The following is a 16,478-nucleotide window of genomic DNA, read 5'->3' as shown; positions in this document are numbered from 1 at the left end:
CCTAAAAAGATGCGTTATTTCTGTCTGTGGCTTTACGTACTCTTTGGGCAGGGCCTTCAGGTCTCAAGATTACAGTTCTCCTCTGTAGCAGCATGAGACGCAGGGCGTCAGTGTCTCTCTGCCACCACTGAGGCACGGAGCACAATGCCAGGGGTGGCCTTCCCCATTCATTCCTCCCGCACACACTCTAGGCACTCAGGACCTAGAGCGAGGGCTACCCTGGAGCTCCACAGCGGCAAAGAACTGCATCCTGACACCAGCCGTGGCCGCAGTCCTTGGACTGAAGGACCCTGAGAGCAAGGACTTTGTCTTTCTCACAAACCCTCAGCACTTGGGCCCTGCCAGACACCGCGATTCCAGAGGACCAGTAAATGGCTGTCGAGTGGAGGAAGTCTATACATGTTGCATTTATTTGTTCAAAGACCTTCTGAAGTCATTGCTTAGGGGGCCAGGAATCACACATGGCATGGAAGAAGGTGGGAATCTGCCACAGGAAAATTCTCATTGTAATCTGTAGTTACTCGGTCACTTGTTATTAGAATAAGGGAGACAAACTGTTCCTTAAACTTTCAGCTTTGTGCAGACTCTTGCCTTGGTTTTCTGAAGTCTTTTGAAGGCCTCATTAATGTGGACGCTGTTTGGAAATCTGTGTTTTCTATTTTTATAGAGGGTTCGCTAAGCAAATGAACATATGAAGGATTTGAAAGCCAGATTTTAGATGGTTTCACTAACGTTTTAGGCAGTTTAGCATTAATTTGCATGTCAGTAATAAGTTAGCTACAGGTGAGTTCTAGCTGCTTAAGCAGCAGGCACATCCTCTCACACTCTGCCCAGGTCTGGTCAGGCAGATCTCTTCCTTCTCTTTCCCTCTAGTCTTCATGTTTTAAAAATTAATCATTTTATTAATTTTTTTTTTTTTTTTTTTTTTAGAGACAGGGTCTCACTCCGTCACCCAGTACAGTGGTGCAATCATAGCTCACTGCAGCCTCGAACTCCTGGGCACAAGGCGATCCTACTGCCTCTGCCTCTGGAGCCGCTGTTGCTGGGACTGTAGGCGTGAGCCACCGCGCCCAGCTTCCCTCGAGTCTTCAGCACTCAGGGCTGTTCCTCCCTGCCTGCCCCCATCCCCGGCTCCAGCCACGCTGGTGGCCTCCCCATGCGGTGTCCTCTCTGTACAGATGCCCTCGCGCCTGCCCTAGCCTGGCCAAGCGCTAACCTTCCTCAGGCCCAGGCCTTGCAAGAGGATTCTGGCCAATCTGCCACTACTATTCGGTTCTTTCTTTGATGCTACTCTCTCTACTGCTCCTTTGACATAACATAACCTGCTTTATTCCATTAAAAAAAAATCTAGATGTCGATTAAACTACAGTGCAAACACTTTGATGGCAGGAGCTCCATCTCATACGTAGGTGTCAGGGTGGTTCCACGGTAGGGAGGTGTGGATGCAGGCACCATGTCTGGGCATGTAAAGTAAGTGCTCCCGAAATATCTGTTGAATTTGTTATATTTTTAAAAATACTTTGCTCCAAGACAGCTAATAGTGCTTAGCCTTTTTATTTGAATCCAAGTATCAAATATTTCCCCCAAAATATACTTAATTACAGAAGTTTACAATTTGTAAATACTAGATAATTCTCAGGATTCTCTTTGAAAAATAGGAGTTAGCCACCACCCCCTCATCTGTCTGCCCTCCCCTACTGTCCCCTCCTTCCCCACCAAGGACAAGTTACTCTCCTTGTTTCGGGGCCTCAGCTTCCTGCATTATAGATACAGTGGTGGGATAAGTGATCTCTGAACTCCCTCCTGGCATTACACCCTATCCCATCCCAATTGATGGCATGTCCATATGCTCCTCAGAGTTTAACAGTTCAAATGGGGCTTTTCTTTCCTCCTCAGTTTCCTCCTCTGGGGTCAGTCTGCAAAAGCGTGTAGCAGTTGCCGTGAACACCTAGGGCCTTCTGCTGTGGGCTCTCTCTGCAGCTGTGCTTTGGGTTCGTGGCTTCATCAGCCCAGCCCACGTCATCTCTCGTCCCTTTGCAGGGGCCCGCTTGCCTTTGTGGGAGTGAGTAATCGCCTGCCCGCCCTGTGTGCCCTCTTCTGGAAAATTAGGTTTATTCCCCCGTTAGAGTTGACGCAGTGCATGGGCTGCTTCCTTGGTGGGAAAATACGGCTGTGTCTGAAGGATTGACACAGGAGCGCCGAGTGCCATCAGGGATGGGTCACCGCGCTGCACAGTAGCAAATGGATTCCAGTGGGGCAGACGCTTCAGATTTTCAAGCTAGTCATTTTGAAATGGGATCTTTTGCCCATTGCTCTGTGGTGGGGAATTCATGAAAGCGAATGTGGGCTGACATTAAGGCACAAGTAAATGAAGTGTTTATCTCAGGGCATAGGGAGGTAGAGGCCCTCATTTTTCTCCTCCAGCGGTCGTCATAAGCAACTCAGGTTTGCTATTTAAGCGTTTGTTATCAGAGCCCATGCAGAATAAGAGTGGAATGTCATTCCCTCCTTCCACGAGCATCTATCCAGTGTCTACTGTGTCCTAGTCACTATGCCAAGGTGGTTCCCGCTGTCAGGATGCCGACAGCCTAGTGAATTCCTACCTACCACTCGCCCCCCCAAGTTTCCAGCAAACACTCTAAAGCAGACGTGATGCCGTGTGCCAGTGTGGAGTGCCTGCCTTGTGATGTTTTTCAGCTAGTTCTTACCTGGCTTCTAGATTGCTAGATTGCCTTAGGTCAAGACACAGTTTAATGATCTCACTCGATTCGTAATATTTAGACATATCTCATGGAATTTTGTTTTTTATTTTAGATATGTTGATGCCTCCTATTGTATACAGCAGAGGTGGGCAAACCCAGCCTGCTGCCAGCATTTGTTAATATGAGTTGTATGGGAACACACCATACCTATTCATTCATATATTTCCCTTGGCTGTTTGGGGGCTATAATAGCAGAATAGTTGAGAGACCTACGGTCCACAAAGCCAAAAATATTTACTATCAGAAAATACACTGAAAATGGTGCTGACCTCTTGTGTACACAAAACAACACATGTCTGGTGTTGGCGGGGCGGGGATGATTTGTTTTAGAAAGTCTGTTAAATTTATCCCGAGAAGATCAAGATGGTCCAGGTGGGAATGACACCAGATAGATCTGGAATGAGTCAGTTTTCTTCGCCTTGTCTCGTGCTGACGAGGCTTGTCTTACGAGTGTTCCTCCCTCTCCGTGCGGAACGTATGCACGAGGTGTGCATGCATGCGGCCGCTCTCCAGGAGAAAGGCATCCATGGGCAGGAGGAAGTGAGGTAGGAGGAGTCCCATCCTGTGAACCAGCAGTGAGACATACCGTTCACAGGCATAAGCTGCAGACATCAAAAGGATGAGATAGACGGGGAGGAAGCCGAACGGGCCTTTCTTACCCCAACTGAGAGCATCCACCGCCCACGTCACGCTGGAAGGAAAAGGAGGTGCAAGGAGAGGAGTGGTTTCCATAAGCTGACAAATGGGGAAACTGAAAAGCCCATTCCTCGTTTTTAGCTTCTTCATAATCCCCTTATCCAAGCAAACACGTGCATACATGTGTCTGTTACATGCCAGAATACTTGGGCTCTTAAAATTCACTTCCAGAGTGTTTGCAAATAGTTTCCCTGGCATAATGCATTTTAAAATACACAGCACAACATGAGGTCCCTAAAGTAGTCAAATTCATAGAGACAGAAAATGGAATGGTGGATTCTGTGGGGATGGAATTTCAGAGAAAGATGAAAAAAGTTCTGGAGATGGGGGTGGTAATGATTGCCCAACAATGTGAATGTACTTAATGCCAGTGAGTGAACACTTAAAAATGGTGAAAATGGCAAATATTATGTTATGCATATTTTACAGTTTTTTTCAAAACTCTTCAATCATGTAATATGCAAAGATAAGAGGGGCAGTGGCAGTCTTCAAATTCGTAGATTAGGACTCTTTTTTGGAAATCTACTTTCCCCTATATTTTAAAGTGACTTCCTCTTCTAAGAATTATATTCAGTTAAAAAGTTAGTTACCGAATGGTTTAAAAAAATACACAGGACATTAGTTCTGCAGTAGACAGAGATAACCTAGTCAGAGGTTAGGAAACATGGCACAGTAAAATTGCCTTTCTTGTTTCTGCATCTAGAAGTGACTCCCACTCCTTTTTATTTTTTTAATGTGGATTCTAGGAAAGAAATCTTGACTGGTTCCCCAGGATGAGAGCCATGTCCTTGGTCAGCAGCGACTCCGAGGGAGAACAGAATGAGCTGAGGAACCTGCAGGAGAAGCTGGAGTCCACCATGAAGCTTGTCACTAACCTTTCTGGCCAGCTGTCAGAACTGAAGGATCAGGTAAAGAAAGAGATCCCATCTACACACACACACACACAGACCCACACAGACCCACACACTCCACTGCCATCGTACCAGTGCTGAGGGGGAGGAGTCGGTAGTGCTTATGTTACGGTGTCAGGCACTTGACCTGGATGGAAAAGGGAGCCGGGCAGCAGAGGACAGATTCACCTGCTCCACCCACCTCCCCACCCACCCCCTTCAGTGCCCTTCTACAGGATAAAGCCACCGTGCTACTTTCAGTGCTGCTAAGGACATGGTTTTAATGTGAAAAACAAAACCAAAAAATGGGCAAATGCAAACGACTTCAATGAAGTGCCGTAAAAAACCACGATACAGAAAGCTATACCCTTTTTTACTTAGTCACTTGTGGGAGATTAAAAGCTTTTTCTTGTTTTGCTTCCTAGCCCCCAGATTTGTCAAATGTTCACCCAGGATTTAAATTCAGCATCCTGGGGTAAACCATAGTTATGGAAACGCCCTTTTTGTTGAATCCATTTATCAAATGCTTATGGAATGGCTACCATGGCACAGGCGTGATGCCAGGTGCTGGGGCTAGAACTGAACGATACACAGTCCCTGGTCTCTCAGAGTTTAATAGTCTGCAGAAATGCCCCATCCTGCTTCCTGTCCGTTAGATAAATGCTTTACCCCCTTCAGTAATGGGGGGCAGGTTTATACCAAGCCCTAGGCACTCTCTCCCCACTCCTGTGACCCCCTGAAAATGAACACCACCGTCACCAGGTGGTTATTCAGTGACGGGCTGCAGCTGTGTGTCAGGGATGTGCGCCGGGGGTGGTAGGCAGACTGTGAGCTTGGTTTTATGACTGCTTTTCTGTAGCTGACTGAGATAATCATGTACAGATAGGGGAACAGTTCAGCATTTTATGAGAGTTTCTGAAAGCTTTTTAATCAACTCCATAGACAAGATTATAAATGCTGCACAGCGGTAGGCAGCAGGCACATCTGCCCTGGAGGTAGGTTGAGAGGTACACCCACAGGTGATTTATCACTCTTATATACACTGTAACTAGCGAAGACCTCATCTAGAATAAACTCTTCCTGGAGATGGTTTACAGAGCATGTTTAATAATCCTACTTTGAATTATACTTCTTTTCCAACTAAATTATTCTAAACTGTGCCCTAAGATACCATTTGGTCTCAAGTTCTTTTCTTTTGCATGTATTAAGATGCAAATAAAAAAGACTAATGAGGAAAGGCGTCCTTATTTATGAAGGTTGTCTACAGCTCTGAGCTTGGTAGCTACCTAAGATGAGTAATAACCTAAATAAGTAAAACTAATGAAGATCTAACTAGATTACTTTGCTTATTAACTTTTTATCCTTGCTGTGAAACGTTGACAAATGTTCCCCAGGACTACACTGACTCATGAGTACATTGTCGGCTACAGCTGCTTCTGTACCACCCCCCCACCCCCCCCTCAAAATGTGAGGGGAACTTCTTAATGCATGTAGCAAGCCTGACTTCTCTTCTTCTCCTGTTTGAGATAGCTGTGGCTGTAAGAATCTCAGTTAAATGAGATGTTTGAAATTAGGTGCCAAGAATCTTACAGACACTGATCTAATACCGACTTACATAAAGGAACTGTTGAGCTCGCCATAAAATCTGGTGCCATTTTTCAAAGAAACAGATGATCTTTGTTTCATGCCCGTGGTACAAGAATTGCAACAGTTAGGCATTCTAGCTGTCACGTGCCAATGCAACCAAAATTCATCCTTGCTCATTCATTACTATTTCTCATTATCACACTTGGAAGCTCTTTGGTTTCTGTTGTTTCTGTTGTTTCTGTTGATATGAGAAATTGGGTGTTTCTAATTTACTAGAGAATTTCTTAAAATGTGTCTGAAACAGACTATTGCTGGGTATTCTGTGGTGGTGAAACCAAGCGAGCCCTTCCCTGTGGGCTCCCCCTGCCCTTGCAGTGCTAAGAATCTGCTGTTGTGAGAGTGCTGCTTCGATGCACACTTTGCAAACCAGTGAACCTTGTCAAAGGAGTGAGCTGAACTGAGGAATCAGCAGAAAGAATCACAGGTGTGTAGGAGACACCCAAGACTTCAGATGTCATCTCACCCGGTTCCCTCACTTTCTTGGTGAGGATACCAAGGAGCACAGAAGGCTTTTAGGAAATTTTTTAAACTTTATGTGACAATGCCAGGGAAGGAGTGCTGGATCCCTTGGTCTGGGTTTTTGTGTGTGTTTTTGTTTTGATTTGCTTTGTTTTGTCACTGTACTGTACTGTTTGCCTTTCATGGTTGATTGTTTAAATTCTGTTTTTGTTTTCCAAAAAAAAATCTTAAAGTTTCAGAAGTTCATCATGCGCTTCAATGGTACAGTAGATACATTCAGTGCCCTTTTACACAACCGAGCATGGTAGAGACTAGGCATTTTTTAAAATCCAAGATAGAATTGTTTCTGTTAAGCCAAAGTTTTGGCTTCAATAAAATATGTAAAATTTGATTACATAGGAACTAAAGTTCATTAAGTGACATCAGAACCAGAATTATTTAAACTGTTTGATTCTAGCCCTTTATATGTTTTTTGTTTTAAAGTTGGCGGTTGGAACCACTCTTTAAAAAGCTCTTCCCCTGTGAATGAATTTGAAATTGAACTGTATTTTTGTTGCAAGACATTAGAGGCAAAAAAGAAGCGTGAGAAGCCAGTAGGACGTTTTCAAGTGCTTTTAATAGGATTGATTGAGGTGCCAAATTACAGGAAAAATTCAGCATAGCTGCTTTTCGGGGGTGGGGGGAGGATTTGCTTCTTTCAAAAGAACTCTAGTCAGTGTTTTCTTTTGATTATATAACTTCTAACAAACCTTTAATGCATTTGTTTAAGAATCAACTTGTTGAATGGATATGAATTTTATTAAGTTTGGTGTTACAGCAACCTTAAAGATTTCTTAAACTGTTCTGCACTAAAAATCATACAGATGTGTTAGAGAGTTGCTGGCTCTTAAATGGTAATTGTGAGAATTCCTGCTGAGGGGAAAAAATTGAATTAAAAAATAAAAGCTCTATGAATGATTAATGAACAAGAAACTCTGTGATAGATATTGGTTTTAAACAGCTATGAAAGAATACCATTCACTGGTAGAAGTGCTGGAAAACAAAAATTGCTTCATTACTTAGATTTATTTTTTAGATCTTTTGACTCAAAAACCAGCCTAATGGAGCAATGATAGTTTAAATGTGGATGACTTTGGTTTTAATCTTTACTGTTATTGACCTCTTTGGTTATTGTTTTCTTAAACTACCAATTTGGGGAGAAAAAGTTCCTGTTAGGATAGTAGCAAAATCATGGTTAGTGGTGTCACTTTTTCTATTCTTGCCAAGAATGGATGGTTAGAATTACTGTTCTAAGTGTTACTTAATGATGCCTCTCGAAGTTTCCCCTCCCAAGAGATTCTGAATACTAAATGTGATTCTCTTACATTCTTATTCCAAGGAGGAGAACTAATGTAAGAACTTAAATTTTTTTTTTGCATGTTTTCTTCATAATGCAAAAGAGCAAATATTGAGAAGGGTTAACTTTTTTGGAAATGTGACTGGCTTCCTCTAGGACAGTGACCCTGGTTTGTTGTTGCCAGGAATACAAGTGCCTGAAAATTCAGATCATGTTAGCATGTTACGGTGTTTGGCATTTTTTCATGCAAGAGGGTTCTCTTGTTAACATTAACTGCTTAAGGAAGGAAGGAAGAAAGAACAAAAGATTAGAATAACTGCCCCAAATTGGAAAATGCAATATGAAACAAACCTTACTGAATGTGTGTGTGTTCCTTACACTGTGCTGGGACTAACACATCTGCCCTCTAGGATCCCGCAATCTAGCAAGGAAGACAAAGAAGTAGACTTCTAACAATCTAATATGGTATGAAGAGCTCAGTGACCTGAGGCATGAATAAGGATTTGTGGAGCACACAGAGGGAGGGAGGGAGGGAGGTGGTCCTGTGCGAGCTTTGGAGTGAGGAAGGGGTTTAATTTCTCCAGTCTTACAAGAAGGTGACTTCTGAGCTGGCCGGGAAATGCAGGGAGGGGGCTTCCCAGGAAAGGAATCGGCATGAGCAACGGCGTGAGGACGCATGGCATGCTCAAGGAATGGCAGTATGTTCTGGTTCATTCAGTTCCTTCTTTCCACCAACATTTACGAAACACCTGTTTGCCAGGTACAGCACTAGGTGCTGGGGATACAAAGGTGAATAGAACCCGCGCTCTTTCTTCAAGAGCTAACCCTATAGAGTGGGAGACAAGGGAACAGATAAATTATAGTTAAGCATGGTAAGTGTGCAACAGAGGTATGAACACATTGCCCTGGGAATGAAGAGAAAGGAGCAATTCATTCGATCTGATCTTAGGGAGAAGATTAATCACCACAGAAACCTTCTCAGAGGTGGTGACGCAGGAACTTGGTTTCAAAGCTTGAGAAATTTTGCCAGGTGAAAGGAATAGAGCATCAGGGAGCAACTCTAAGAATCCTACTAAATCAGCGTAACTGTATTCAAGAGATGCTCAGTTTTAGTTCTCGGTATTTGAGAATCATCATTCCGAGCATGACTGATTATATAGGACTGTACAAAGTAATTCTGATGACTAGAGTTCCCTGGCTGTTTAGAAGCTGAGTGACCGACCTCACTGTGACACGGATGCAGCTTTTCAAAGACTATCAAGATCCGTTTTAAACCAGAATGTAGCATTCGTGTGCCGTCAGTGAACCTTCCTTGCTGTCGCCAGCCTTTAATCATTTAGAGGCCATGCTGGTAGATTAAAATTTGCTCATTTGTACTCTGCACTTAGTGCTTTCATGAAAGATCTTTCAGATGTTTGGCTGCACCTGACTTGGAAAGCTACATAATTCTTTGCTTCTTGTTTAGACTGGAGTCAAAAGGAGGAATGCTGAAATTCAAGCTCATTTCTACATTGGTGTAGCTACGAAGAACAGCACATTGTTTCAGCTGTTCCTCCTCAGCTACATGAGGATTTTGAGGATTTTAAAATGTACTATCAATGGGACATCTTACAGTACTCACTATAGATGTTTCAATATTAGAATGTTGAATATAGTTACCTTAGATGTGAATCTGATGGATATTTTTATCAAGAGTCCATTTTGATTCAGATGTCCAGAGAGAATGCAAGAATTCATGTGTCATATTCGGTTCTCCTTCCTCAGCTGAATCTGTGATTATAGTATAGTTACCTGCCTTTTAAAGATTTTTCACTCACCTAAGGAAACTTTAGAGGCTAGCTGGAACCTATGTGAGAATATGCTAAGGATAGACTTTGGTCATTATTTATATTTATTTTGATATAGGTAATAGTAACAGATAGTAGTGATGCCTTATAATAAAATATATAGTATGTGTAAATGTGAGTGTATGTAAGTAGGGAAGGAGTTAAGTAGACAGATAGAATTGAGCTAATAAAGCCAGAAATTACATGGAAATATGTACTGATGGGCTGCGGAAACCTAAGTGGTCAAGCAGTGTTGGCCTTGGTTTCTTATAGGTCAAATTTAGTCCTTAGAGGTTTTGTGTTTTGTGTGTGTGTGGTTTTTTTTTTTTTTAGTTCCCTTATAATTGTAATTGGATGATAACATCACTGCTGCCAAAAGGTCCAAAAACTTTAGCAATTGCCCAGTTCTTAGCAGTCATTTAAATGACAGTGACTTTGCCATAAATGATAGCTGTTCTGTTTAAAAGGCCATGGTTGATTCAAAACAGAATCAAATGTGTGCCTACTGTGTGCTCAGCTGCAGAGAATCTTCTCCCAGACTGCCTCTCATTTGAGAAAAAGAATATTGGAGATTATCAGCGAAAAGCGCTTCTAGAGCAGTGGTTCTCAAAGTGTAGTCCCCAAGCCAGCAACATCTAATCACCTGGGAACTTATTGGTAATGCAGATTCACGGGCCCTGCCCCAGGCCTTCTGAATCAGAAACTGTCTTTCTGAGCTCCTTCTGGGTGATTCTGGTGCATGCTGAAGTTTAAGAACCATTCTTCGAGGGAAACAGAAAATAAAATTAGACAGTTATATAGTTGGTACTTGAAATTATTAGAAACATGACCTCCTGAGCAAAGAATTGGCCACTAACCTACATCAGCGAGGAGCCTTAAGCTTTGTGAGGGAAGGAGGGTGATGTGATCACTATCTTAAAAAAACAGGCCGGGCGCGGTGGCTCACGCCTGTAATCCTAGCACTCTGGGAGGCCGAGGCGGGTGGATCGCTCGAGGTCAGGAGTTCGAGACCAGCCTGAGCAAGAGCGACACCCCGTCTCTACTAAAAATAGAAAGAAATTATCTGGCCAACTAAAATATATATATAGAAAAAATTAGCTGGGCATGGTGGTGCATGCCTGTAGTCCCAGCTACCCGGGAGGCTGAGGCAGTAGGATCGCTTAAGCCCAGGAGTTTGAGGTTGCTGTGAGCTAGGCTGACACCACGGCACTCACTCTAGCCTGGGCAACAGAGCGACACTCTGTCTCAAAAAAAAAAAAAAAAAAGACAAACATATGAGATTCGAATAGGACCACTGACATACCAGGTGGTAGCCGTGGAAACAAGAAGGAAGACAGTGCTTGAAGTTGAAGACTTCTTTGCTATAAAGTTTGATGCTTCAACTTTGAAAGAAAGACTGACACACTGAAAAGTCAAGGAGACCTGAGTTAACAAACAGGGATGAAGATATGCATACATACAGGGTCATCTCAAATACAAGTAGTTATTTAAAATACAATTAAGGCCAGGTGAGGTATTTCACCCTTAATCCCAGAGCATTAAGAGGCCAAGGATTGCTTGAGGCCAGGAGTTAGAGACCAGCCTGGGTATATAGCAAGACCCCGTCTCCACAGAAAAGTGAAAAAAAAAGTTAGCCGGGCGTAGTGGTGTGTGCCTGTAGTCCCAGCTATTCGGGAGGCTGAGGCAGGAGGATTGCACCCTCAGACTTTAGAGTTTGAGGTTGCAGTGAGCTATGATCATGCCCCACTGCACTCCGGCCTGGGCAACAGAGGGAGACCCTGTCTTTAGAAAAAATAAAAATAAATAAAATTACAGAAAAATGTTTTAATGGCCAACTTTGAGTCAAAAGATCTCAGCAGCTTTAAATGTAAGCTTTAAATATCCTTCAATAGGGTTGATCATACCAAGATTTCTAAATCGATTTGAATGCTTGAGAGTATCAAAATTTAGTTAAGTTACCTGCCAAGAGAAAAAATCTGAACTAAATATCGGAACTATCAGGTAGTAAGATGAATGAATTACTGGTATTTTAATCTAATTGTGGATTTATTTTATGTGTCATATTAGGTTCTCCTTCCTCAGCTGAATCTGTGAATATAGTATAGTGTGTTAAATCTTCCTTTAAAGATTTATCACTCACCCAAGGAAACTTTAGAGGCTATCTGGAATATCCTAATTCAATTCTATCTAGAAAAGTTTTATTAAAAGCTAGCTTTTGGAAATATTCAATCCTTATAAATCTTCTCATCTAAATTATAACAGAGAAAGCCACAGGAGCCTAAAAATAGTATTTTGATTTGAAAGGATAACCGCTAGTTTTGAAAAAGAAAAATGACCACTTTAAAATTCAGCCTAGGTTCCCAGACTTCACCACTACAGAGTATATCCATGTAACAAAACTGCACTTGTACACCCCCAAATCTATAAAAATAAAGAGGAAAAAAATGAACCTGGGTAAATTATCCTTGTTTTATGTTCTCTTGAGCTATTTTGTACCAAAAATTAGTTCAAGTGAAAACTGAGAACGTAAAGCATCCACTATGTGACACTGTACTAGGAAATTTATGTACATCCTCTCAATTCTCTACCTATGAGATAGGAATTATTCTGATTGGATGAATGAAGAAACAGACTTTGAGAATTTAAGTGACAAAACCATAAGGAAATAAGTCTGATTCCAAAGCCTACATTCTTTTTACTACTCTACCCTAATTCCTCTCTGATTTTAGGAAACTGAAAATCTAGGAGTAGGACCGTAAGCCACCTGTAGACAATGTTATCCAATACATATTTCATACAGCCTTTTTATCTGAACTGACTTAACCACCAACCCTTAAATCCAAAGCTGGGACTAACGGGGTTAAGAAAAAAAAATTTTTTTCTTGTTCTTTTTTTAAGACAAAGTCTCACTCTGTCACCCCAGGTAGAGTGTAGTGACATCATCCTAGCTCACAGCAACCTCAAACTCCTGGGCTCAAGGGATCCTCCTGCCTCAGCCTCCTAAGCAGCTGGGAGTACAGGTGCTGCCACCACACCCAGCTAATTTTTTCTCCTTTTGGTACAGACAGGGCTCTTGTTCAGGCTGGTCTCGAACTCCTGACCTCGAATATCTTCCAGCCTTGGCCTCCCAGAGTGCTAGGATTACAGGCATGAGCCACCTCGCCCAGCCAAGAAAAATCTTAATGCAGAGAGAGAATTAAATATATCCTAAAATACCCAGAACAGATCTAGAGACCCACCAACACGAGAACATAATTACTTCAGCAGCCAAATAAATAGAACCAACCTCTTGTTTGGGGTTGAAGGCGCTTTTTCATCTAAAGTAGTCTCAGGAAATGGTTTCTCCTGAGCTTAAGCAAGCCTCAGTGTCTCTTGGTGGCAGGGAGTAGACACCACTGATGGCCAGAGCATCATTCATAGTATTTAGTCATTCTGGATGTCAGGGAAATGTGAGGACATTTCTCGTTTCCTCTCTAAACAACTACTCGAGTCAGAGAAACCAGGACCCACTAAAGAGTGTGGACACAATCCCTATCAAACCTAGGATTCTAAACACACTGCTTTTCTTCATAGTGTGGTGTGTTGTTACTATCGTGCAAAGCCACCATTTTCCAAGGAGTCTTCACATCATTTGGAAATGGGTTTGGGAAACTACCAAGAATCCTGTGCCTTTACTGGTTTTTGTTTGTTTGTTTGTTTCCTTATGAAACAAGTAGCAATACTTCTGAATGTTTATTGCATGACTATGTCAAGAATTCCCCATTCTGCCTAGGAAGATGCCCTTTTTGAAGTGCTGTGTGTTTGACAGAGTGACGGCACACTATTTGTAGAAAGTGGGTTTCAGTATAAACCATAACCACAGAGGTAAATCTATGGTTCAGTATATGATTTGAAGTACAGGAAGTATCTGGGTCTAATGATGAAACTTTTTAACTTTCCAGATGACAGAACAAAGGAAGCAGAAACAAAGAATTGGTCTTCTAGGACATCCTCCTCACATGAATGTCAACCCACAGCAACCAGCCTAAGCAAATGAAATAAAGGAATTGTATACCTTTTATAATTATTATTAGTGTGGGTATGGCTAATTAGTTCTGATTCACCCACTAAGGTTACATTTATGCTTAGTACATTTGTAAATACTCAGTTTTATACTGTATGTATATGATTGCTACTCTAAAGGTTTGGATATATGTATTGTAATTAGAATTGTTGGCATGATGACATTTCATTTGTGCCAAAAATATTAAAAATACCTTTTTTGGAAGGACTAAAGAAAGCACCTGATTTGCACTTGAACCATATTATAGATTTAAAAGTATATGACATGTATTTTGTATTTAAAACTAGAATAGCCAGTATTTATGTTTTTTATAAAACTGTGCAATACAAATTATGCAATCACAATAAATTTGTAACTCCCGAGTGTTCTAAAGGGAGTGCATATCTTTGAAGCTGGTGTGTTAATACTATGTAATAAATGGTTAAATATCAAACGATGCTGCTGCCAAAATTATATTACTAGTGAGTTTCAGGCCCCTGGGCGTTTTGTACCATATAATTATCCTATGGTGATGCTGTTTCTCGTTGCTAGTGGCATTAGTGCCAACGTCTCAGTGATGATGCTCCAAGTCTATGAACTGTTAAATCAGCATTCATTTTAAGAAAAGCAACTTTAGTTTCAAAGATACTTTTAAGCTTCTAAATTGATCATTTAAAATATTTCTTTAAGTAAGAGGGCCAAATTAGAGGCTCATACTTTAGCTTGTGAAGAAGATAATGAATTTTTTTAAAGGGAACTTTTTATGCAATGTTCAGGATAAACGCATATTGCTGGCCAATCAGTGTCATCTCCTGGGTGAATATTGATGTCACGTTGTAAAGAAATGAATAATTGAGGGTTTCTAGATTATCTAGTCCAAACAATAGTTTATTTTGTTCTTCATCTGAACCAACATGCTACAGTAGCTAAGAAGTATTAAAACTATATACATCCATATAAAGATTATCCCATTAGAAGTCATAGTTGAACACTGACATGTTACTCTTCTGAAAGAGCCACGTTTTGGTTTTATTTCTTTGTCACATGATTTCTCGATGGATGAAAAGTACGAAAGGAAACTTTTATATCTGTTGCCTAGTTTTGTACATGGATCTCATTTTACAAGAGAATCTTCTCTGCAAAGAAGTTTTAAAATGTACTGAAAGCAGAATTCTGAAATGAGTAAAGTTTGTAAATGCATATATAAAAATATTTAATAAATGATGCAGAATAATACACGGCGACTGGTGGCTTTCATTTGGCTTTTGTGACTTAACAGCTGTTCCAATTATATACTTTCTTTGGGACCCATTTAAAGTATAACTGGTTTGGTTACCAGATTTAAAAAATATCCAATTATTTAAGAACACCTATTACGGTAAACCTGAGGAGAACCACTAGAACAGATACTGGAGAATAGTTAATGTTCATTCATTGTTCTGGATTAGTGACTGCCAGCCAGGCTGTCCTGTCTCCTTTCTCCTCTGTGTTCACTGGGGGATCTTAAACTTGCTGTCTGCGATGCGGAAGCATCACTAATAGTTGAAGTTTATTTTAGTTCATACCCAGTGGTCAGGGTCCTTCAGCAGACAGTCCAAAAAAAAAATTTTTTTTTTTTTTTTAACAGAGCTACCTCTTCTGTCCATATGTTGTAAAACCCGTTCCCTCTTCAAAGCAGTGCTCACACTGGTTGCTCTTTTTGATGCTGATTTTCTCTATGCTTTGGTAAATAAGAATAATTACCACCCAATGTTGGGAACTGGGTCAGGACTAAATTCCAGTTCAATGGTGAGTTTCGTAACCAATGCTGCTACTTTATAAATTTGATAACTTAAAAAAAATCAAATTTTTCTAGTCAGTACAGCGTAGCACCACCAATTTTTTGCTTAATAAGGAAAGCCCAAGATAGATACTTAATACTTTTGTCTATAACCAAAATGGCAATCTATGCCAAACCCCCACAGCATGTACATCAGCCAGCAAGGACTTGCTCTTCCCTTGGGTTTTCTCTTTGATCTCTCAACGCTGCCCAACAGGACGTGGCAGTGTGTGTGGGTTGTCTCCCGGGTCCCATCTAGTTCACTGGAAAGTTCTGCATGGACATGCCAAGTTGCAGCTTTTACAGGTTTGTCATGTTTCATTTGAATCCTGTCACTTAAGATATAAATCTTCATTCAATTTGCCAGCTTCAGCAGAAAAATAAATGAAATTGGAATGCCACCCCACCCTGCATGCAGTAGGTCCTAGCCTTGGAGTTGGGTGTGAACACTAAAGCTAGTACAAATGAAACATACAATTGGAAGTTAAAACTCCCGTGGCCTTTGATGTGTCATTGTGATCGTGCCTGCTTTCTTCATACAGTGCTTTTTCAACACCTCTATTTAAAGGCTCAAGGTCCAAGTCACCTTCAGAGTTACCCAGATGAAGAATTTATGTTATCAGGCTATCGAGTCCGATAGTGTAGTGCTAACGTGCAAGCATTTTGGCTTTGTTTAATTAATTTTAAAAGCTTGCTACAGCACCAATTCAAGTTTCAAGCTTTTGCAAATTTCCGTAACAAAACCATTTGTTAAGGAGCGTGAGAAATTCCGTTCCACCTCTCTAACATTTATGGGGTCTTACCCTTTTCTACTTCTGTCCCTAAAATTATGTAGCTATAAATCTTTGTTTCCCCCTAAAAGGATGCTTCCACTCTTTGCCTTGTTCCTAAAGCTCTAAATGATATTCCATCCTGTACAATTTTTTAGGACTGCAAAAATCTCTATTCCCCTTCACACACACATACAAAATACAACTTTTTATTTCATTCTTTAAAAATTT

At 41.2% G+C, this 16,478-nt stretch overlaps 1 protein-coding gene across 3 annotated transcripts in view; it reads left to right on the top strand.

Annotated features, from left to right (window-relative positions):
- The window catches only part of ITPR1 (inositol 1,4,5-trisphosphate receptor type 1), a 321,821-nt gene extending 306,930 nt beyond the window's left edge, over positions 1-14,891 (top strand). For all 3 annotated transcript variants that reach the window (XM_045530791.1, XM_045530793.1, XM_045530792.1), the window contains 2 exons: positions 4,205-4,366; positions 13,558-14,891. In XM_045530791.1, coding sequence (XP_045386747.1) covers positions 4,205-4,366; positions 13,558-13,644 — 249 coding nt within the window. In that variant the 3' untranslated portion in view covers positions 13,645-14,891. The remainder of the gene's footprint in view (positions 1-4,204; positions 4,367-13,557) is intronic.
- Positions 14,892-16,478: the final 1,587 nt, after the last annotated feature.

This window comes from Lemur catta, chromosome 18 (genome assembly GCF_020740605.2).
Source record: "Lemur catta isolate mLemCat1 chromosome 18, mLemCat1.pri, whole genome shotgun sequence".
Lineage (NCBI taxonomy): Eukaryota > Metazoa > Chordata > Mammalia > Primates > Lemuridae > Lemur > Lemur catta.
The sequence above is the reverse complement of the archived record's forward strand: the minus strand, read 5'-3'. Positions and strand labels throughout refer to the sequence as shown.